At 39.5% G+C, this 25,363-nt stretch overlaps 1 protein-coding gene across 4 annotated transcripts in view; it reads right to left on the bottom strand.

The window, feature by feature from the left end:
• PPARGC1A (PPARG coactivator 1 alpha) overlaps positions 1-25,363 on the bottom strand; it is a 609,701-nt gene that overhangs the window by 264,039 nt on the left and 320,299 nt on the right. For 2 of the 4 annotated variants that reach the window (XM_070613065.1, XM_070613063.1), the window contains one exon: positions 18,316-18,483. The exons of the other annotated variants lie outside the window; for them this stretch is intronic. In XM_070613065.1, coding sequence (XP_070469166.1) covers positions 18,316-18,384 — 69 coding nt within the window. In that variant the 5' untranslated portion in view covers positions 18,385-18,483. The remainder of the gene's footprint in view (positions 1-18,315; positions 18,484-25,363) is intronic. 4 annotated transcript variants of the gene reach the window in all.

Below are 25,363 nucleotides of genomic sequence, written 5' to 3'. Positions count from 1 at the left end.
TTGGAAAGCTCCTACCAAGTATTCTAATATTACATGGTTCCCTATATGAATAATGCTTTATTTTTTCTGTTCCAAAATGCCTGTTTCTTTCTTTTTTACTTGGCAAACTGGGTCAATTTTGTAGATACATTATAATCTTTGTAGGTACAGTATAATTTGGACTAGTCTCTAAATGACAAACGGTCCACTCCCATTGCATTCTTGTTAACTAGTATTTTAAAATAGTCTGTCTGAAGAGCAGACCTAGTCTATCAGAGCACTATTTCAGGATGTGCCTGAATTGTGTTAAAACACATCTTGAGAAGCAGTATGGTAGACGGGAAAGGGCATCAGACCCACGTTTTGTCTCAGCGAGTGTCATCAACTAACTGTTTGACCTTGGACAAGTCACAGCACCTCTTTACATTTTGTTTTCTTCATTTATCATATAAGCGAGTTACGTTAGATCATGAGGAACTTTCGCATCCCCACATTTCCTAATTCTAGAAAGACAACTCACCCATGGATTCTAAGTAATTATTTAGCAGCACATAAGAATTTGAAATATTAAACGGCAGTTTGAATCAGAGTATTTAAGTTTTTGTTTTGTTTTTTTTATGGCCTGAAAAGCAAGAAGGGGTGATGGTATTTGCCACTAAGGAATAGGGCTCAAAGTGGGGAGAGGTGGGCCAACTGTTTTTCCTTACAAGTCCTTTTGAACAATAGTAAATAGTAAATAGTAAATAGTAAAAATAAAGAAAATATCATAAGCATATATTATTTTGATTTAATTTTAAATAATTTTTAAGTAAAGCTGGAAGGAACTTTACTTCCAATTCATATCTTGATTGATGGGGCTAGATATACTATTGAATTTTAGACATGCATACTGATTTTACACACATTTCCCAAGGGTCACTGACAGCAGCAAGTGGGGCTAAATGACCCTAAAGTCCCTTCCCATGCCAGACTCTATGCTTCTGCCTCCTCTCAAGTCTCTCATTTTCTCTCTGAACAATTCTCAATTCCTGAGCAGCCTCCTCACTGGAAACTAGGCAGGTGGAAAGTTTCAACCTTTAAAGTTCATTTATGTTTGAGTTCTCCTAGAACAAAAAAAAAAAAAAAACTATTAAAATAAAAATATTTTATTTCTTCAAAACCTCCAAAAATCATTTAAAACAGATCTCGTATGAGATTTATCCCTTTAGGCTAAAATAAAGCATTAGAGTTTTTTGTTAAGGGAAACATTCTCTCAAACTGAAAGAAAACAGAGCTGTAATGAAAATATGAATGCAGGCTTTGCAGTTGCAAGCATCAAATATAACATTAGAATTCTGTATTTGTGAACTGCTCTAATTTTATGTACGTATATTATTCAATAAGAATAGCGTTTCTTTAGTTTTATAGATTTTTTCACTCATTTAATTGGTGATATAATTACTTGCTCTTATAAATCTGAAAATCAGGAATTCAAACACACACACACACAAAGAGAAACTTGATTCTTAATGGCTTAGCCATTTTTCCCAGTACATTGTCATCCCTTCAGTGGTAATCTACCGGCCTTGTGTACCCATTGATCAAAGATTTCTAAACTACCCTTCTTGAAAGGCACGTGCAAACTTCTCCAGGTAACCGCAAGCAGCCTCAACATTTTGAACCATGACTGTCTGAAAGTTCCCCGGTATTTTAAAAGGCTGAGGGTGATTCAGCCTTGCTCAGAGATGCTAGAGCAATTCAATGACTGCTGGACGGGCTCATGGGTGCCGGGGAGACAAAACCAGGTAGAAACATTGTCATGATGCAACTGCACAGGGAATTGTGGGCCAAGTGAGATCTGCTACAGGAATGTCACCAGGTGGAAGTTCCTTAAAGCACTCAGTGTCACAATGAGTAATTGCGTTTAATCACAAATTTAAGTCCAGCTAGAGTTGTACTAAAGAGATGGATGAACAATAGCTCCAAGGACAGCATAGAGGCCCAGATGTCTTTTAAAATGCTCCCTGACATCTTCTTTCATTCAAGAGAGAAAGGTGATCCAGAAAACGTTTAGTTTTTCTGAGAAACAGGTTTCAGGGTATTCCAGTGAATGGTGGACTTTGTCCACAATAAAAATAGAGAGAAGCATGTGCGTGTGTGTGTGACACTACGTGTGAGCAAGGTAGGTGGAATGTTCATGGGAATCAAGAGGAGAAACATCAAGCATAGCAGGGAGCTTATGTTCACAAGCATTGCTCTTATTTCTGCTTTTCCTTCTCTTGAACCCTGACCCCACTCTTAACTCACTCCTATTCCTGCAAATCCAAACTTCCAATAGCTGAAACCAATCTCAGGTGAAAATAGCCAACATGCTGTGAGCACCTACGAAGCGCAGGCTCTTTGTGGGTGGCAGTGAGATGATAATGACGACGATGATGATGATGATGACGATGTGATTTTCTTATTTAATCCTCACGGCTGCACTATGAGACAGCTACTGTTAATATCATCATTTTACAGATGGGGAAACACAAAGGTTAGCACAAAGAGGCTAAGTAATTGTCAAGTTCTCACTGCTTCTAAGAGGTAGAGCCAGGATTTGGACCATTTAATGCTACTGACTGGGAGCTGGCCAAGTGGCATAGTGGTTAAGTTCGCGTGCTCTGCTTCGGCGGCCCAGGGTTTGCAGGTTTGGATCCCAGGTGCAGACCTAGCACCACTCATCAAGCCATGCTGGGCGTCTCACATAAAATAGAGGAGCATCGGCACAGATGTTAGTGCAGCAACAATCTTCCTTAAGCAAAAAGAGGAAGATTGGCAACAGATGTTAGCTCAAGGCCAATCTTCCTCACAAAATAAAATAACAATGCTAAGGACTAGCATTAAACTGGCCTCTCCTCTTTAAGGCAATCACAAGGAATTGTTAGCCAACTGTGTGTCCCAGTTTGTGGAGTGTGAGTATGTTGGGGTAGAGGAGAGAAGGCGGGGAATGTCTGTGATGTCTTTGGACCCCTTGACATCACTGGGGGTATCCAGTACCACACCCACAGAGAGACATGGAGACAGCATTCAGCCTAGACGCCCAGATCCTCCTCCTCATCTGTGTAGAGGGTTTTGCAAAAGCTAATCACTACCAGAAGGAACAGTGGATTGGCCCAGCAAACAATGGGAAGGGAGGATCCCAGCAAAGAGGATTTCCAGCATTAACTAGAAACACCTTGAAAAGAAAAGAAGTAACATTCCTCTCACATGGGGGAAGGAAAATGATAGCCTTTGGAGCCAGAAGGACCTGAGAAGACACTTCCTACCACTACCTGTGTGAGCTTGGACACCCTACAGAGAACCAACTTCTCCATCCTTCAGTTTCCTCATCTGTCACCGGGAATAATTATACAATTATGTTTGCAGGTTTGCCAAGAGAATTGATTGTAAACCACCACACACACACCAGCAGCTTATTACCTAAGCTGCCTTCTCCCTGATTTCCCAATTATTTCCTTCTTTATATCACCTTTCTCCATGAAAGTCATTTCTCCTGCTTGATCCTTTTCCCTCGATTCCCTCCCCTGATCTTTCTACTGTGAAATCAGCCTTGCTCTCCCATTCTTCTGCAGAATTCTCTGAAATTTTGGATAAAGTGTTCTCCCTGTGTAACGCCCACTGACTGAAAATATTTGCCCAGTGCAGTGGGAGGCAAATAATTGGATGCTTTGGTCCTTAAGCATCTGCCTAACCAAGCGTTTCCTACATCCCTCACTCTGCACAGAGAGATGTTTGGGTTTTTTGAACCACAAGCATGAACAGAGGACAACGAATGGGAAGCTCCCACCTTTCCTAAGTGGCAGAGAGTGCTTTCCCTGAAAGCAGAAGGAAGATTCTCCTGGTACCCCTCACAGATTCCAGCTTTTCGCTCCAGAGACACCTAGGCAAGCCCTATGCATCCCCTCCCTCCTTTTCCAGTCCCAGAAGCCAAGTAGCAGTCTCAGGTGAGAGAGAGAAATGCATCATTTCCTTAGAGGGGAAGACAAATACTCCCCCCTTTGCAGAAAACCTCAGGTTTATATGAGCCCATCTCCACCTCATATATCAGAGAGTAGGGCTTGTCATCGAATAATACATCATGTTTTAAAAATACTCTGTACCATCACTGGTGTGTTTCTTAAAAACAAAGAAATTGCCATCTGGGCCTCACATTATAGACCAAGCAACCTAGTGGTCCGTTCTGTTTCCTTGTGTAAATGTGTGATTGGTGATGGTCGCCACTGGAGTCACCTCTAAAGGCAAAGGATCAAGGCCAAGCCTCCCACTTTTGCTTAACTGCTCAGAACTATCACCCGTGAAATTTTCAAATAATTCTCAAAATGACTTTCATATTGACCGATGTCCCATGAAGTATTCTGGGGATAACTGGAAGAAATAACAAATCTTATATCACTACTACCAGTTCTGCTCCATTGTTAAATACCACTACCAGAGGTAGGGCCAGATTCTAACCCATGCCAGTGGTTGGTGAAGGCATGAGACCCAAAACTGGTACCATGCCACTTTGGCTAGTTTCTCTACATATCTCCATCCTCCTCCTACACTTTTATGTCATAGTTCCCAACAGCATGTAATGTAATTTTAACAATACAAATACGTTTAGAAAGTATAATATTTGTAGTGGGTTACTGGGATCAACTGCTCCCCCGCTCCCTACCCCACAACAGTGTTTGCACTGCTGCCACAATCCTTAACCTGATTAAGCTCTTATATGAGCCAGGCACTGTACTCATCCCTCTAAATTCATTGTCTCATTTAATCTATGAGATACCCACTCTTTTTATTCCCTCTTTACAGATGAGAAAACCAAAGCTTGAATAGATGAAGTAGCTTGTCCAAGATCACACAGCTAATCAGTGGAAGAGTCAGCCCTCAAACCCGGATCCTGAGTAACGACACAGCCAGCCCCCCCAAATCACAATTTATATATTAATTCTACCTCTTCTTACAAAATAGTTTTCTTAACAGCACAATTCCTGCCTCTTAGAATGAAACTCACATGGAATACCTAATAAAAATCACTGGCTACCCATTTTAATTCAATACGAGTTTATGGACAAAGGAACTTCCTGAAATTTGAATTTGTGGGAAGAGCCAGAGAAAGACAGAGGATATGTTTTGACAGACCTTTCTGCCACAGTTCAGCACCAAGTTTAGGGAGCCAGACAGCTAGGTTCTGGTTCTGGCTCTACCACGGGCTTGCTGTGAAATCTTGAACAAGTCATCCAACCCCTGGGCTCATCTCCTTGTTTGTAAATTATAACAGGCCTATCTAACCAGATTGTTGCATCTGATATTATCTGCTGACTTCCAAATGGAAGGGGAGAATTACAACTTACCTCACCCCAATCCACACATACACTTCCTCTCCCTTCATCCTCCCAATATAGCTATTTCACAGGGGTTTTTTGGTTAAATAAATAATGTCTATGTTATTATAAGTATTTTAGATTTTGTTCACTGCTGAGCTCTGTAATGTCTCATAATTAAATTTTCTTTTTTACATACATTTTTGTTTGCCCTAGAGTTAATAATTGTCTTAATGTTTTTACTTGCTTTTTCCTGACCCAATGAGAAATTCTTTGTCAGAGCTAAAACATACCTCTAAATACGTTCAAACTCATCAGACAACTGATCCATTCCATTTCTTTCTGGGAGGCATCCCACCAGGAGCCCTTAATCCTCTTGCTCTGACTGGCTTCTCTTCAGGCATTCACTTAGCTGACATCCTAGAGCTCTCTTTTGTCATCACCTCAGGAATATCCTTTGCCTCTTTGGGTTTGGACCTCTTATTTCCTGGAACTCATATCTTCTTCCTTGTTTTACTCTCTTGTTTTTATGGAGCACATCCTTTAGTAACTTTCTGAGCTACTTGTAAAGACCTTGCAATATAAAAATATTTTATTCTGCTCCAAAATTTGATCAACTTTACATTCACTATCTTAGTTAATCCTATGAGATGCCTACTAGTTTTACTCCCATGGCAGTGAGAGGCAGTAGCTGGATATTAACTTCTAGGTTGACAATCAGTCAAAATTTTTAATACAATACTCTATTCTTTTCTAGCTTGAAGTGGTGTTTTCCAATGTGATTCTCAATTCTTTGCATACGACCTGTGTCTTTGTTTTCTTCCTGGAATAGTTTGATAAGTTTTCTTTGTTCCAAATGTTCTGAAGTTTTTCAGTGATGTGTCTAGGTGTGTGTGTGTGTGTGTGTGTGTGTGTGTGCATGCACATATGTGTTTCATTCATTAGGCTGGCATTAAGTGAGTGGGCCGTTATATCTATAAATTTATATCTTTTGGTTCAAGAGAATTCTCTTGTATTATTTCTTTACCGGTTCCCTTTACTCCATTTTATCTGGTATTTCTTTCTGAAATTTGTATGGTTTGGATATTGGACTTCTTGGGCTGCTCTTCACATTTTCTTGGGTTTTTTTCCTCTCTTATTTTCCATCTCTGTTTTTTTTTTTTTACCTAATTTCTCAGAGATTTTTCTCAAATGTATTTTCCAACTCTTCCATTAAGTCTAATTTCTGCTTTCATATTTTTAACTTCCAAGAGCTCATTCTGATTTTCTGAATGTTCCTTCCCGTAGTAGTTTGTTCCTATATCATGAATGCAATATGTTATCTTACCTCTCAAAATAAGAAGACTTTTTTTTAAATGTTTTCCTCTGCTCTACATTGCCTTAGTTTTCTCCAAATATTTTTTGTTTCTGTTTTAGTCTCTATTTCATATTAGAGTCCTTCCAGTAATATCTGGTCATCTGCTCCCTGTAAGAGTAAAACATCCAAGGCTGACTGGAAGGTCTAGGAGCATGAGAAGGAGTTACAAGTGGTTGGCTTTACTGCAGTGTGACATGATGAGTGAAGCCTTTTCTATTGAACTGGTCAGTTTCCCCAGAAAGGAATCTTTGCTCTCCTTTCTGGCAAAGGATAGGCATGCTGCCAACATTTGGAAGTGAAAAGAGATCTGAGGTCTCACTGTTCAGTCTGCAGACTTTCACTTGAAACTTCCTTATTTTCATTATTGCATAGTACCTGTTCCTCCACGGTGCCTAATTGTCCTCAAATCTAGATCTTTTCTGGCTCAACTTCATTAGGACCCAAACTACCTGTTTTCTGCCTTCGTCTAATGGGATCCGGTCTCTTTGTTCTTTCTGTATGATTTCAGCCTGTTCACTTATTTTCCATTCTACCCCACACCCTCAGCTTCTAAGATACCTGGTACCTCTAATTCCTGAGTATTTCCAGAATTTGGCAGTGCAAAACAGCCTGCTTCTTGTTGATTCCTCCCCCACAAGGTCAAATTTCACTATTATTTTAATGCTGTGCCAAGTCAGTTACCATTGTTTACTCTCTTGTGAAATTACAAAATGTAGTTGACATTTCTTCACCGATGTCACCCCCTTTTTCATTCTCTTCATCCTTTGGGGTTCAAATCATTTTTATGTCTTTATTGTCTTTGGTTGGGTGTTAGGTACCACATTTAATCCAAAGTATATTTTCCAATATTTTCACTTAATATTAGATCAAAAGCATTCTCCCCTACATTACATATTGAAAACATCATTTTTGATGGCCATATCATAGGAGGTCTAACCATGAATCTATAATTGAGAATTTAAGATGAGTCAAATTTTTATTTTTATAAGCAACATCAGAATAAACATACTCTTACATAAAGTTTTATCTTTGTCTCTGATAACTTCCTTAAGATGTCTTTCTAGAATAGTATTAAGTCAAGTTTTAAAAATTATTTAAGATATTGATACATGTTATCTAATTGATTTCCAAAGTGGTGGTAATAATTTATACCCCCTCAAAAGGCAGAGGCAGTTGCTGTTTGGAATTCATCTCATCATCACCAACATCACCACCAACATCATCGCCAGCATTATTGCTTCTCAAAATATTTACCAGTTGTGTCTCAGTATTGTTTTAATTTGGACTTCTCTGCTGACAAATATGACTATAATTTTTTCATGTATTTGTTGGTAACATATATCTTCCATTAATTGCTCATGAACCAAACTCATTTTTTTCCTAGTAGAATGTTAGGTTATTTCTTATTTTTGTGAACTCTTAATTTCTTTTTTTTCTTTTTTTTTTTTAAGATTTTATTATTTCCTTTTTCTCCCCAAAGCCCCCCGGTACATAGTTGTATATTCTTCGTTGTGGGTTCTTCTAGTTGTGGCATGTGGGACGCTGCCTCAGCGTGGTCTGATGAGCAGTGTCATGTCCGCGCCCGGGATTCGAACCAACGAAACACTGGGCTGCCTGCAGCGGAGCGCGAGAACTTAACCACTCGGCCACAGGGCCAGCCCCGTGAACTGTTAATTTCTTAAAGATATAAAGCCTTTTACACTAGATTTGTCAAAAATATTTTTCCACTTCATTATTTGCTGTTGTTTTCATTATTTGTCTGTTTATTACACTTCTGACATAAAGAATTTTTAAATGTTTACATAATAAAAATTATCACTCTTTTCTTTTATGCTTACAAAGCCTCCCCATTCCAAGATCAGATAAATATTACTCTGCATTTTCTCCTTTTATTTATATGTTTTTTATTTTTTGCATTTTACTCTTTTCCCTCTGGAATTTAATTTGCTGTCTTTTCTCCTGGTCAGTTAACCAGGTAACCCAACATCATTTATTGCATAACTGTCAGTTCTTCAACTAATATGTAATCCAACTTTGACCATATCCACATCCTAAACTCTTATTTTTACTAGTCTGTTTCTGGTCTATTTCAACCCCATTTGTCTGCAATTCTTACCCCAGAACATCCTGTTTTAATTACCATAACTTTATAGTGCATTACAATATCTGCTAGAGAAAAGCCTGCTTTACTGCTCTTTTTTTAAAAATTTTTTTTTAGCTCTCTCATTGCATTTATTATTCAGAATGAACTTTAGAATACTTGGTCAAGTTTCCAGAAAACAACAGCAGCAACATGATTTCGATTAGAATTACATTAAATATGTACATTCATTTGAGAAGAATGAAAGTGTTGACAGTATTCATTCCTCCTTTCCAGGAAGATGACACATTTTTCCACTTATCCAAGTCTTCTTTTATGTCTCCTGTTAAAGTTTTACTGTTTTCTTCATACAGAGTCTACATTATTACTCAATGAGTTTATTCCTAGATAGTTTACATTTTAGTGCTATTTTGAATGAATTTTTATCTTCATATTTTCTAACTGGTTATCACTACTATGCCAGAAAGTTACTAATTGTTGTATATTTATTTTACATTGACTCAATTAACAACTCTCATATTTTCTAACAATTTTTCAATTTTTCTAAATATGTTTGTTTTTCTACGTAGACAATAATTTTACTTATTAATATGAAATTTTTGTCTCCTGTTTTCCATATCTTATTTCTGTCTCACGTATTAGTAGGTTTGCATGAATGAGATTATTAACAGGATTGTCATGATCCTGGTCTTAATGGAAACACCTTTACAATAAGAATAATAATTGCTAATTTTTACTGAGTGCTTTCTGTATGCTAGTCACTTTGCCAAAGGATTTGGGTATATTATTTCCTTTAATCTTTATAATCATCTTAGTAGAAAGTTACTATTGTATTGTAATCTCATTTTAAAGGTAGTGAAAGGATACTTTAAGGCAGAAATATACCCAAGGTTACCCAAGTAGTCAATGGCAAAGCAGGATTCAACCTCACATTGGTTTGACTCCAGAGTTCACGCTCATAAGTAATATAACTAACATTATATTTTAGTATTTCAAGTAAGTATGATTGGTGATAGGAGTTTTTAAGGACGACTATGAGGTTTGCCGTGATTATTTTGGTTAAGAAAGGAGATGGGAGAGAGACAAGTAAGTTGATTCTAGGATGAAACACAGGCAGGAAGAATACGTTAATGCAAGAAAGTACAACATAAGATGCTTCTCCATAGTTCCTCAAGTTATGTATGAACACCAAGGTCAATTACTGAGGAAAAGAATATATTTCAAAGATATGCATCTGAGAGCTTATTGTTATTCGCACACAAATAATAAAGCTGTATCATATGACCTCTTGACCATTTCAGTTTCCACAAATTTCTCAAGGAAACATTTTGGCCTCATTAGTTCAGATCTTTGATTCACTGACACTTTGATTTACCCGAAGGTAGGATTGAGGAGATTCATGCTATTTAAGTCGCATCTTGGCGAGGAGCTGAGTTGCGGGAGGCGGTGTATCTCCTTTTCCAGTGAGAAAAAAGGAATCCAGCAATGCTAAAAATAAAGTCTCTTAGAGTGTTACACAAAATTATGTATTTCTGCAGCGTAGCCCCGGATTACTGACTGTGTAATAGCCCTGCTGGGCTCCCACCACCGCGAGAAGCCCAGGCCTGAAGCAGTGTGATCAGCACATAGAAACATGAACGTCTTGCTTTTTCACCAGATAATTTCATTGTTGGGGGGAGGAGCTCTTCCAAAGAAGCGATTACATAAAAGTTTTTTGCTTTAAGTGTCACACTTCTTTAGGAAGGGGACAATTGATTGGGGCTAATTAGGTATTCATCTAAGAACTCAATTTTTACAAGCTTTAGGAAAGCTTACCCTTGACCAGTGAACAGAGAGGCAACTGGATCTGAATGAACCAGCACAGGATTACCCTTCATACCCAGGTTCTAGTCTTGGTCCTGCCAGGCAAGGCTCTTAACCTGCCAGCCCTCGGTTTATTCATTTGACTATTGGTAATAATAACACTGCTGCCATTTCCTTCATAGGGCTTTGGTGAGATTGAAAAAGGAGTATAAATGGAAAGGTGCTTTTGAAAACTGAAACACACTTGACATGTGTAAGGAAAAATCCAACAGTTTCCAGGATGCTCTCCCTAAAGAGCAGTCATATTTATTGCTCACCCGAACTCCTCTGAAAAAGACAAACAGTCATCAACAGTAATGGAGTTCTGCAGACAACCAGCCTGTTTCCATTTCAATTCAAAGCCCTCGAGGCAGCGAACTTTCAGTCCAGGCACTACCCCTGATTACTCAGTAAATTTGTCTGTTCCCCCAATATATGTGGTGAGCATTTGAACAGAAGCATCAAGCTATGCCCGATCACATTATCCTATAAGGCGGAGATAATCACAATTTAAAGGCTAGAGAAGAAGTGACCTATTTTACATGGACTTTATGAGAGATGTTGGAAAGAAGTGCCCTGTGATCCCAGGACTACTTGGTAACTCAAGCTTTGGGTCACCACACAGCTCCTTAGTCCCCTCAGTCCCTTTGGCCAGTCATTTCTATATACACTGTACAGTGGCTCTGTGGACTGGGGACTGAGCTTAAATGGAGCTTGAGACAGGGGCCATGGAATGATTGAGTAGTGAATTAGATAGAAAATTGCAGCTTTTGTGCCCTAAGTGAGAGAATTGCTGTGTTCAACCAGCTGCTACAACTTGAGTATTTCTCACTTCTTCTGACATTTTTTCAACAGGGGAACTTGATGTAAAACATATTTGTCTCTTTAGATACTCAAGAGCTGCCTTTTCCCCTCAACCTTCTTTTAAAATCTGCTCTCCACACCTCAAAGTTCTTTACCCATTGTCAGCGTGGATTGTGACCTATCTAAGTCAATGCGCAAGAAAGAGTTCCAGAAGGGAAGTGTGTTACAAGTCTTAGACTCTCAAGGTTCAGTGGGGCCCGATCAGAATAATCAGCCATGAAGATGGCACATAAGAGTACAGGAAGCTGAATGTACAAGGCAAAGACACTACAGGGAGAATTTGTTTCTCATATTGGTTTTTTGGGTTTTCCACAAAACTCTTCCCTTCCTAAGAGGTGCTTGAAATTGAGTCAAATTTGAAAACTATGAAGTCCCTGATTCATTTATTTGCATTTGTTCATTCATGCCTAAGTACAATTGGTTGTCCTAGAACAGGCAGATGAGGCCCTGGTTATACACAGCAAACTTGATTTCAGCACACGTGATGTCAGCCTTCTCCATGCCTGGTACTATGCTAGGCCCTGAGAGAAATAGGAAAATGAATAAAGTTCAGACTCTGGCTTCTGGGGATTGACACATAACTCTGATCCAAGACAGGGTAAGAAAACTCCTAAAAGAGAAACATCAAATGCTTTGGAAGCCTCCCTAACTGATCTACAGCTTTTTTAAATAAACCCCAGGAGTATGGATTAGGTTAAGGATAAGACAAATGCCACAGCAAGGCCTCCCACTCTATTCACAATCTGATGCCACCAGATGGAAGAACCTCTTCCCAGCCTCACTGCCCATCACACTCCATGACACAACCAGTCACTCACAATTTTTCAAACATGTGCCGAACATTTATTCTTCCAGTTCTTCGTTCACAAGCCTCCCTCTGTCTAGAATGCCTTTTCACCCTCTTCACCAGCCGGAAAGCCCTCACTCTTCCCCTAAGATCCAACTCAGTGATCTGTGGGGGTGAAAATGACCAATGAGATGTCATCCCAAGGTCTCTCCCAGCCTCATACATCAATGATATGTGCATGTAAGAAGTATATCAAACAGTTCACCTTCCTTGAACCACGAAGCCATTCCTGACGCCCTGAGGCATCACTCCTCTTGGTCCTCTGAACTTCCATCCCACATGCTCAGACTGAACTAGAGCACTGAACATACTGAATTGTAATCAGTTGTTTATTAGTTTATCCTTCCAAGCAGAGTGGGTACAACTTGAGGTCAGGGTCTGCATCTTATTTAATTTATTTTATTTAACAGTTACATGGCCATAACTACGTGTCAGCACTATTCCAAGTGCATTACCCACTTAATCCTCACAATCACCCTATGAGACAGATGCTATTCTCCCATTTTGCCCATGAGAGAACTGAGACAGACTGAGTTTGAGTAACATGCTCAAGGTCATACAGCTGATAAGCAGTGATCCATGATACAAACCGAGCTCTTAAGTGTTACATTATGCTATTTTCACTTATCTTTGTACCTCAGTGCTTTGCCCAGAGGTCCAGTATTTAAAATGTGGAGCTCAATAAATGTATATTGGCTGATCAAATAAATGAGCAGATGATCACTACTGGTTAGCCCCAGCTAGCTCCTCTTGAAAAGTTCCCAGCTATATAAGTGAAGAGTAATGAGCAGACTTGGAGAAGATTCAGAGAAACTCAAGAAGATGGAAATGAAGAATTACACCTAAGGATTTAGGTTGCTTAGCCTTGAGAAGCAAAAGCTTAGGGCTGCTTTCATAATGATCTTCAAGGCCAGGAAGGCTGATTCCCGAGGACAGTGACAGAGCTGTTTTTCTCCACCTCCAGGGAGGATGAAGGAGCAGAACTGGTCCTGAGCTGCAAGGGGCACGGTTTAAATCCACCACAAGGAAGAATTTCCTTAGCCTAAGAATTGTTTGTTAGACCTAGGAATGAGTTATGGACAGAAGCTATATAAGGTCATCTGTCTTCAGCCTTTCAGACTTGCTTCTGCTCAGAGTGAGGAGCATGTAGGGTGAAAACAATGACATGTCATCCCAAGGTCTCTTCTAGCATTTATAAATCTACAATATTTGAATCTAAGAAATATATCAAATACTCCACCTTCCTTGACCGAATGAATGGATGAATGAAGAAGTTCCACATAACTTAAAAGCAACAACAAAAAATTGCAATAACCAAGAAAAGAGGTCTTCCCAAACATACCATTGTGCCAGAAGTGTAACAAAAGAAGAAAAAAATGGAACTTGTTTTTTGATGAACCTAAACTCTTATAGCTTCTACATTCAAACCATTTCTTGCCAGGCCCATCATTCTATTGACATAAGGTTAGAACTGGTCAGTCTACATCCTCAGGTGCTGATTTTGACCCCTCATCATGATTTTCTTATTTGATAGATGACATTAGTACTTTGAAGCAGATTTCTCTAAACATGAACTAAACCCAAAATATGAACCCTAATCCAGCGATCTCAACAACAGGTGCTTCAAATACAAACAAATCCTCTCCTGACAGCAGAAAACAACATCAAACTTACTTATTTTCCTTCCTACATGGAAACTGAAACACAAAATAGTAAGGGAATTGGCAGGAAAGGTAGAGAGTACCCAAAACTATCTTTGTATTTGGTATTATTTAAAAGATACAATTCTGCTTTATTTTCAGCTAATAGAAATAAAACCTTACACTTGTAGAATGCTTTACATCAAATAAAATTCTTTCAAACATACATTATTTCACTAAATTTTTACCTGGGAGGTGAGTAGCTTACAAAGGAGGAAATAGCTCACAGAGGTAAGGGACTGTCTGGGGTCACACGTCTAGGACCAGTAGCCCTTCCCCAGTCAGGTCCTCTAGTTTCCAAACCTACCATTTCCCAAACACCGTGGCCTATTAGGCGCGGGCCAGCTGGGCATTGGGCCAGGCTTCCTAGAAGCTTCCTTCACCATGTGCAACCTCTGTTGGGAGCCATGGAGTTGGCCTACACCACTTTGAGAAGTTCAGTCAGTCCAATAACCTTAGGAGACCTGCTGAACCCAGAGACAAGCACAAGAGACTGTCCTCTGCCCCACGTAGAGCAAATCTGCCATCAGTGAAGCAGCAGAGCCTGGATCCTAACTCAGGATTGCACTGCTGGCAAATTGTACTCCTCTTTAAAAATCTGGCTCAAATGCCACCTACTCCGTGAAATTGTCCCTACCCCCTCAGGGAAAAGGAAGAAAGCAGAACAGGGAGATCACAATCCCTGCTCCTCACCAACCAGCAGTACAAGTCAAGGCAGTCACTTAGCCTCCCTCAGCCTAAGTTCTTCGAATGTAAAATCAGGGCTTTGGGTCCACATTACATCTTAGCTCCTTTCCAGATCAAATTTGCAACTCCCTTCAGCCAGGCAAACATCATCAGAGTTGAGTGTGTGTCAGACTCGGTGCTAAGTGCAGAGACACAGAGACAAACAAGATACATCTCTGCCCTTGAGGAATTCATCTTCTTGTGGGGGAGACAGGCACAGATAGACAATATCAATAGACGAGTTCACAATGGCCACACTATAATTAGATTGCTTATTTTAAAGGCGTCTACCCCAACATAAAACATTAGCCAGAAATGAGTCGCTTGCCTCTCCATAATGTCTTTCAACTGACAATTGCCCAAAACAATGAAGCATCATCCAGTCTCCTCCCATCTTCCTTTAAGGGCCTCACTCAAGCATAATCAGCTTGGTTTACAAGTGAAGAAGCAAAGCTGCTACCTTAAGTAAGTTTTCCAGTGGTCAGATGGCTACCTGGTGGCATAAGCCACTGTCATCTCTGTACCCAAGCTTTTCCCAGAGCTGAAGTGAGCTGTGCGAGACAGCAGCATTAACTGTGACACAGCTGCTATTGGTTTTCTGGTATGGGTTATATGCTTAAATGGATTTTCAGATTTACAGTTGATTCTAGAAATTGCATCTAGTTCATTTCCAACTCCTTGGGTAAGCTGGTTCATTTAAGGCAAACAGCATCCAATTAAAATACATTCCGAAAAACTGAATGAACAAGGCATTTCTGCTCAACTCTTAATTTATTTGGAAAAAAACAAAACTATCAGGGGGACTTCTCAAGGACCATATCCCATGACATCATTATGAGCTGAGAGAGTTAAAATAGGTATGATCAAAATATAACTTGAAAATACACTTTGAAAGGCAGCCTTGTATAGAAGTACAGGCTTCAGGGTCAGTCCGAGCAGGTCCATATTCCTTTTCAGCATCTCAGTAGCTGTGTGACCTTGGGCATGTTCCCTAACACCACTGACCCTCGGTTTCCTCATCTGTATAATAGGAATAAATAATATCTGTCTGTCAAAGAACTTGTAAGAATTAGAAGTGTAGCTTAGTGCCTGGTATAGAGTAAGGGTTAAAAACATAAACCATTAAAGAGCATTTTATTAAAGTCTTAATGATTCAGAGATTGATTATTCCATTAGAAGATCGTCATGCTTTTTCCCTTTCTTCCTCTTGCTTCCTGCCTGCCCACGTCACAGCTGCCCATAAGCTATTATTCCACGGATAAAAAAATGAAATAAAATCCAATTCAGATGGCACAGCAACCAAAGTGGGAAGAACACAGGCATTGGAGACAAATATACTGGATGGTTTTGGAGAGGTTGTACAACCTTGAGTCTTAATTTTTTATCTGTAAAATGAGGGTAATCATATCTACCTTATAGGCTTCTGGGGATGATTGGAGTATGTGTGCATGTATTTTTGTTCATACACAAGCACACACATCCATGCACACATACACACACACAAAACCCTGGGCACTGTGATTGGTAAAGGGTAGTTAGATAGGAAAGTATTGGATCAGTTTCAATAAGAAATGAAGTACTTGGCTAAACTAAAGCTTCAGCATCATCACTATTTGTTTTTAAAACTTCCCCCAACTCCATCACTGCCATGAATGGCCAAAAGAAGTCAGTCCTATGACAAAGGTCTTGCATCTCATGCCATCAGATTTAATTTCCTCCCTTAGGGACAGCTTGAATGTCAGCTGAAGAGGGGTGACTCCATGCATGTGGAGACCCAGGATGGCAATACAGATGACTGAGAGCAGCAGGCAGGCCTCGCTGGTGGGGGGGAGGGCCGGAAGCAGATGAGGCTGGAGCTGACACATTGTGACACCAAATGCCATGCATTACCAAGAGTTGGGGAGATCAAATGAGACACTGGGGTGCCCTTTGCATAACCACTACCTCCACGGCTGGAGGGAGAACTTCAGTTATCACAATGGAAGTGACAGAGGTCAACCAGCTGTACAGGAGCACGTCTATGGAGGCAAGCAGCATACAGAACATTTTCATTATCTGCCTTTGGGGAAAATACTACGCTAAAGGTTCATGGGATGCTAACATTAATAGGATAGATGCTTTTTTAACATAGACATTTGGATTTCAGGTTCTAGTTTAAACATTTTGTCCACAGTGATCTCTGAGTCATCTCCTGACATCTTTCCTCCCTTCATCCTCCTTTGAAATGAAGACTATATATACGATGCCAACCTTCTAAAGGAAAGGTACAAACAAAAGACAAAAATCCAAAAGTCACATCAACATACCATAAAATACCTGAATACTTGTTTAGACCCCTAGAGAGCCACCACATGACATCCTCAAAGTAGCACGCAGAGATGTATTTTGTATCTCTTCCTACTTCCTAAATAATGCTCTCACTCAAAATGGAAGGACTCCAATTTCACTACAGGCTGGAGGATGTTTTTTTCTGAAGCTTCTTACTTAACATCACATTGCTTAGAACAGAACAGAACTGTCAATAACAGTACTACATTTCACTAAAATTTCTATTGCAGAGGAGAAATCTTATGAAGTTTCCCTCTTTTTATAAAAAGGGAGAATTATTTTTAAAAAATTGATGTTGAAAATCAACTCATTGTGAATCATCATTTTTATATGAAACTTTCTGCTATAGACAAAACGGAAAATCACAGTTTCACTTTATCCAACACCCATAAGAAATGCTTCACGCACGGAAGTGCTGTTTTTCCATAAGGCAGCAGCATTAAAGAAAAAAAGCTCTGGCATCACTCTTCAATATTGTTGTCTAATTAAATGGCAATGGAGTGGATGCGTAAAAATATGCATTAGAGGTGTGTAATGCGTAATGTGAAGAAGAGTAATCTGAGCCATTCAACGGGATTTAGGAAAGGATTTCAGTTGGCAGCTTACGAGACACGAGCATATAATTTTGCTAATTTGAAATAGGTATTGTAACGTATAAACATTACTGCTTTGCATATTTTAATGAAAACTGCCTCGACACTAAAATGAATCCTTTAGCTTGAACTCTCTGCATACCACAGAGCTCCTACCTATTATGAGTTCAGCATAAATAAGAAAGGCACGTAAGCTGCATTAAAAGAATGGTCACCTCATTAAAATAGGTTAAAACCAAGCCCTTTATTCCGGGCTACTATAACACCATAAAGTAAGTCTGATGACAGGTGTTGTATTAAATTTTTATGTTGCAATGAACTTGTACTCACACAAACCAAATCTGCATGTTTCCTTTGATATACACCTGCAACTTGTTAATTCAAGGGCCTTTATTAAGAAAGTATAAATTTAGCAACATCTATAGATTTGTAAAACCCTATTAGCTTGCTCAAGAATCTAGAGTAAATTCATTTGGAGTCTTATTTGCATGGTTTATAAAGAAATGGAAACTAATGATAACTTTTCCCAAATGGATGTGGCTGCAGATAATGCAGCTCTGCAAACACACTGATGCGAATTACCTAGACCTGGGTGAAAAGAGCTGAGCGAGAGATTTGAGTCCATCTGGAGCTGAGGACATCACTTACCTGCCAGCTCGCTTCTCGCTGAAGTCCTTTTTTCCAGTCTTCTTCCAGCCTGGGGGAGGTCTCATCCATTGCTGATGCTGCTTGCACAAACTGGATTCGCCAGTGGCTGTGACTCTCTTTCGTTGTAAGCCTTTACCAAAGCAGCAGCGAGGGCAGCTCAGGGGCCGACTGTCATGGAGAAAACGCCATGCCAGAGGATGAGGGATCAGGCAGGGAGAAGCCACGGGGGAACAAATTTGGGATACATGGGACTACCCTGAAAGCTGCCAACTGGCCAGGCAGGAGGCCAGCTCAGCCACTGAGCATCCAGAGATTAGGAAGAACCAAGCTCCAGGGCCAGGGGACAATAGGTCATTCTTATGCTTCTGGCATAAAAGTCAGAGGAGGGAATTGCGAAGGTATGCTGTGTGCCCTAGAAATATGCACTTCTATGTGTGCTCCCCGTCTTCTCCTCACTCAACACACACTCTCTCTCACACCAGAATTTGCATTGTTCTGCAGGGTTGCATCAGTGGGCTGGAGTATCCTGGAAGAAATAAGCTACTTTACATAGAAGCAACACATTTCATTTGAACACATCTCCCCCAACACCATATGAATCACTCAGAAGCCAGTAAACATGAATAATAGCAAGCTCCTTTGGGTGAAAATAAACTCATTCCTAGAGTTGAATCCTGAGCATCTATCGTCCCCAGTTTCCCTTGTATAGGATGTTCCACGGCAGGCATTCAACCTGACCATGAACCTCAACCCTTTCCCCAAATCATTATTCAAAATGCCTAGAGGCTTCAGTTTGGAGCGACTCCTCAAAACTTGGGGCTCAATCAAGCCAAACTGAACCAAACTCCATCTTGCTTCATTACTGTTTCTCACACAGAATGATATTCTCTCCTGCTGTTTAGAATTGATTACCTGTAGTTTTAAGATATGGAGCTGGGACTACCATCAATGGAAGCTAGTTCTTTTCCCTTAGAACAGTGGCTTTCAAACTTGGCTGCACAATAGAATCACCTGGGAAGATCTGTAAAAATACTGTTACTGAGGTCTCATTCCCAGAGATTCTGATTTAATTGGTCTTGGGGGGGAGGGGGCGAAGACACTGGTATTTTTTTTTAAATCCCACCAGATGAGTCTATTAAGTGCCCAGGATTAAAATCACAAAACTCAGTATCGAGTATCACTTAAGGTTTCTTTAATCTAATCACTCATCTGATGCTTGAATCCCCATGCCCTTGTCAATATCCAAATATCCATAGAAACAATGCTTATACCACCAAGGACGGTAAACACACTACCAAGACATTCCTGTTCCATGGTTGATTGCTTTGTCCCAAAATGAACTGACATCCTTCACCTGGCAACTTCCATGGCTATACTGTTTCTTAATTCCATAAGGAATGAGGATAAAGCCTATTTTGGAGGACAACCCTTCAGAGATCTAAAGACAGTAGTGGCCCCTGCTCTCAAGCCTCTACTAAAGTGTCTTTTTCCGGGTTACATTTTATTAGTTCCTTAAGCAAATTAAGTAAGATGGTTTCAGGTAATTTCTCCATCTTGGTTGCTGGCCTCAAAATATATTCCACTATCTCTAATGATAGTGATTGTAATATTCCAGAAGCTATTACAATATTCTCGCTATGATCTACCATTGCATATAAAGTCTAATAATCAATCATATGTCTTATTTGAAAAATTCTCATAATAACAACCACCATAATAATAATAAGAGCAGCCAGCATTTATGGAGCATGGATCTGGGCACCCGGAACTCTGTTCACTGCTTTATTAACCTTACCATATTTTTCCTTTACAAACATTCTGTGAAGTCATCACCATACTTCTAATTTTCAGATGAAGAATCTAAAAGAGACAAAGACATCTGCCTCAGTGATGGGCCAGGAGTTAGCCCCATTCTGATTCCAAGGCCTGTGTTCTTGATCCCTACTCCATGCTAGTCAATGCCCTTTCACTGAGGCAGTGTCAGGTCCCATTGGCTGTTTTGACAATCACATCTCACTAATATGGCATTTCAGTCAATTAGTACACTGAGATTTGCTCTCATCTTCAGATTATATAGGAAATGTTTTGTAGGCTATAAATTGCCATAAAGACGTAACTTCTTGTTATCATCTTTTTAATAATTACAAGACTATACCTTCCCCTCATCTCTGGCAAAGCAGATAAATGCAGAATCCCTCCTTTACTTACTTGGCTCCTCTCTTTTATTGGAAATACTGAGATGCTTCTTCAGAGATTACCCTGAAGTATAAGAGAGAAAGGCCAGAGGAGAAAAGGTCCAGAAAATGTCCCCAGAGACCAGACTCAGTGGAAGCCTCACTGGCCATCTGGTTCTTCCTCATCTCTTCTACATCCTTATCAACAGGACTCCACAAGGAAAACTGGGAGCAATTCGTTTTCCCATTTGAATCACACCATCTGCAAGGTAGTAGAATCAGTTCTTACAGAAGACAGTAAACGAAGTGGTTGAACATAGTCTTTGAAGTCAGACAGACCTAGGTCTGATTAGCAGTTCCATTATTATCTAGCTCTAAACCCCTGGGTAGGTCACCGAACCTTTCTGAACCCTAGTTTCCATGTCTGTAAAAGGGAAGTGTTATCGTCTCGGCCATAGTATTGTTCATCAATATCTGGTTTCCCTCTGTTCCAGACACACAACAAGATTGCACTTCCTTAAACCCCTTAAAATTAGGCATAACCATATGACTTGTTTTGGCCAACAAGATGTAAGAAAAATGATGGGTATCACTTCCCAGGGGGAGGCCTGAATCACCAGCACTTGATTCATAGCCAACTCTTCCCCTACTGCAGTGACGGCACATGCTAATAAGACGTGCTCTAACATCAAAGGAGACTGGAACGCTGAGCCGGCTCATGGAGAACAGTCACCTTGGAGAGTCACCTGGACCAACAACAGGCATCATGGGAAGAAGGAATAAACTGCCAGGGTTGTTTGTTCCCTCAGTATAACCTAGCCTGCTCTGACCAATACACTGCCCATACTGTACAGAGCTGCAATAATAAAATGAAATAATCTACATACAGCATTTATCACAAACATCGAGTAAGTCTGCAATATCATTTTAAATAGATTCCATTACAAGCCCAGGCTGTTCCATTCACGTCCCTCATGCTGTCCTATTTCTTCCTTCTTTTACAGCCTGGGTTTTTCCTGCTCATGTGTTAGTAGCATTAAGTGTGGCAATTTCCATAGATGATGTAGAAATATGAATTTTAAAAAGAAAGGGTAAAAGTGTTCAATAATGCAGCGTCACTCTGTCTCAGAACGCAGACTCAGAATAGCATGACTTTAATGCTATTTATCATTTAGCAAGGAAATTAATGAAAGCAAAATGAAGCATCAAATAATAAATGTAGCTCGGTATGAATTCACTGCTGATAAAATAGAGTACACGTCTTCAAAATGTAAACATAATGAGAACATACATGAATACAGGAGCTTATTAAGTAGCGTAGCTTTTATACACTCTTCTTAAATCAAATCAACAAAGAACCAGTTTTGTTTCTGTCTTTGTTAAATGTTTGCATTAAAGGGAGATTCAACTATGAAAATAAATTATAAGGAAAGCACGGATAAAACTCTGGTCAGATCACAACACTGACATTTTAAGACACAAACCCAAACTTGCTCTGCGATGCCACTGGGAGAGTCCTTCTTTTTTTTTTTTAATGTTTTTCAAATACAAGTGCTAATAACTATGCCTTGTGTTATGGATTGAATTGTGTCCTCCTAAAAAGATACATTGAAGTCCTAACCTAGTATCTTAGAATGTGACCTTATTTGGACACAGGGTCTTTACAAAGGTAATCAAGCTAAAATGAAGTCATTACGGTGGGCCTTCCTTAATCCAATATGACCAGTGTCCTTATAAAAAGGAGGAACTGCAGACCCAAAGACAGACACACACAGGAAGAACACCACATGAAGATGAAGGCAGAGATGGGCTGATGCATCTACAAGCCAGTGAACGCCAAGGATTGCCAGCAAATCACTATTTTTCCCTCAAGATAAGCAGTTTATTAAGAATAGGCTAACTAATAAGAAATAGAAAGAGTTTTAGAATTTGTAACATTTTCCCTATGGAAAATTTATATATAAAAATAAAAAAGGGGGCCCAGCCCAGTGACGTAGTGGCTTGGTTCGTATGCTCCACTTTGGCAGCCTGGGGTTCACAGGTTCGCATCCCAGGCACAGACGTACACACCATTCATCAAGCCACACTGTGGCGCATTCCAACTATAAAAAATATCATAAGATTGGCACAGATGTTAGCTCAGGGACAATCTTCCTCACCAAAAAAAATAATAATAATGATAAAAAATTAAAAAAGGAAAAATTTATACAAAATGCATCATTCAGCCTCCCTTGATTTTAAGGAAAATTCCTTTAATTTATAGTATAAAAATGGGTTAATACTTCATTTCAAGAATCAAAAGTCTAGAAGATAAAGAGTTTTCCAAGTGAATTAAACCTTGTATTCCATTTGTTATATGATCATGGAATATGGCACTTTAATTTGTTCTAATAGATGCAGATATTCTGTCTAAAAGAGAAAATGAAAGGAAGCCTGGGGTGGGGGGAGCAGCAGGACATTGATGAAAATAAGTACAGAGCCAAGGAGTCCCCAGGCAAGGAAGAAATATGATGGTCTTCTACCCACCAACAGGATTTCGTACATGCTTTCCCTTAACACCTGGGCTAGAATTTTTAAGAGTTCCTATCACCCATTTTATTATACACTTTCCCTTTAAATCCATTCTCAATGAAGTTTTCCAAGACATCTTCCCACAAACTTTTACTTCTGTTTTTTCTTTTTTTTAATTAGAAGCTAATAATAAGGTGTTTCTCTTCAGAAATTTGCTTCACAAAAGAACTATAATAATGTACGAAATACACAACACCAGAGATGTCTGTATATTAACTCTAAAAAAACAAAACAAAAACAGCTGTCATAAGAGTGACAAATCTGAAAAGGATGAACTCCCGGATTGTAGTTGTATTTCAGAAAAGGAAAAAAAAAAAGGAATATCAGTTTGCAGTTCACTGTTTCACGGGAATAATGAAAGCTGACCATCCGCTCTGTAAAATATCTACACGGAACTACAGTGATGCCCACAGGACTGTGGCCGGTAGAAGCCGTAGCTGCTAGAACATTCTCTCACACACCCACGTACTTTGGCCCCCATATAGCTGAGTTACACGCCTCCCAAGATTCACTTGTGTTCTTCCCAATCCTATTGATACAGTTGTGCCCATTAATGTAATGATACAATGTAATTAAATGGCATATCTATAAAATATGAGTTTTAATGGAAAAGGAGTTTTGCTTTCATGAAACTAGTCAAATGTTTTGGAAAGATCTAATAAAGAAAAATTGCTTTTAAAAAAGTTGCTGTTCTAGGGGCTGGCCCGGTGGTACAGTGCTTAAGTTCGCATGTTCTGCTTCAGCAGCCCGAAGTTCAAGGGTTCAGATCCCTGGTGTGGACCTATGCGCTGCTTGTCAAGCCATGCTGTGGCAGGCGTCCCACATATAAAGTAGAGGAAGATGGGTACAGATGTTAGTTCAGGGCCAGGCTTCCTCAGCAAACAGAGGAGGGTTGGCAGCAGATGTTAGCTCAGGGCGAATCTTTCTCAAAAAAAAAAAAAAAGAAAGAAAGAAAGAAAGAAAAATTGCTGTTATAGGAGCAGAGATCATAAAAATCTACTCAGATCCTCTACTCAACTTGCTGGTCACTGTCTTTAAATTCTTAATTCACATCAAAGAAACTGAAACTGGGAGCCGGCCAGGTGGCACAGTGGTTAAGTTCACACGTTCCACTTTAGTGGCCCAGGGTTTGCTGTTTCCGATCCTGGGTGTGGACCTATGCACTGCTTATCAAGTCATGCTGTGGCAGGTGTCCCACACATAAAGTAAAGGAAGATGGGCATGGATGTTAGCTCAGGGCCAGTCTTCCTCAGCAAAAAAAAAAAGGAGGGGAGGAGGATTGGTAGCAGATGTTAGCTCAGAATTATTCTTCCTCACACACAAAAAAAGAAAGAAATTGAAACTGAGCTTGATAGAGGATCCTTTTGGAATATGGCTTATATAAAAAGACTCCAGAATTCCACTCTGTAGATCCAGAGAAAAGACTTCAGCTCCACAGCAAAATGGTTGTTAATAAGTGTGCACTTACAGATTTTAAGCAAAATCTAATGTTTTGTGTAGGTATATGATTTATGATTCTCCAACTTAATCAACTTATGTGATTAATCAGTCAACTAGAATTTTCAATTGTATGGAATAATAAGGTTTCTATGAGAAAAAATAAAATGGTAAACCAGGCAGGACTTTTCTTAACCTACATATTATGAACAGAGATAGAGAGAAATAGACTCAAATATTCAAACCAAGGAACAGAATCCATTTCAATACCTAAGTCTACTTATATCACTTAAGTAAGAAACAGCCTGGATGTAACTATCAACATTAAACATTGTATAAATTGGAGCCACGTAGACTCCAATTAATTACTGCATGGCATTACCGTGTCTTCCTATAACTATGTAATAATACCAACTGCCTAGAATCAGAAGGATTTAGTAGACATTTATTGATAGAAATCAGATGATTTCATCCAGAGTGTCTGAATTACTTTGATATGTTTGAGCCCGAAGCAAAATAATGTAATAAGAAACAACATACAGATGAGAACTTCAATTTTTCTCTACATAGGAATCTGTGGCTGATTTGAGAAGAATCAAATCTAAGTCCAACCCAGGTGAAGACATTCCATACATCATCCTTCCCAGTTCAATACAAAAATGATATTTCCCCTTCCAGTATGTTTATATACTATTTCCAATTTTTTGATGTCCTGGACATCAAGAAAGCCCAGAGACACAGAGTGTTGCCTTAGCAAATGTTAAGAACAGCAGAAATGAATTACAGAATACTTTTTTTTTTCCTCCCCAAAGCCCCCCAGTACATAATTGTTTATCCTAGTTATAGGTTCTTCCAGTTCTTCTATG

The sequence above is a fragment of the Equus przewalskii genome, chromosome 3 (genome assembly GCF_037783145.1).
Source record: "Equus przewalskii isolate Varuska chromosome 3, EquPr2, whole genome shotgun sequence".
NCBI classification, from domain to species: domain Eukaryota; kingdom Metazoa; phylum Chordata; class Mammalia; order Perissodactyla; family Equidae; genus Equus; species Equus przewalskii.
The sequence above is the reverse complement of the archived record's forward strand: the minus strand, read 5'-3'. Positions and strand labels throughout refer to the sequence as shown.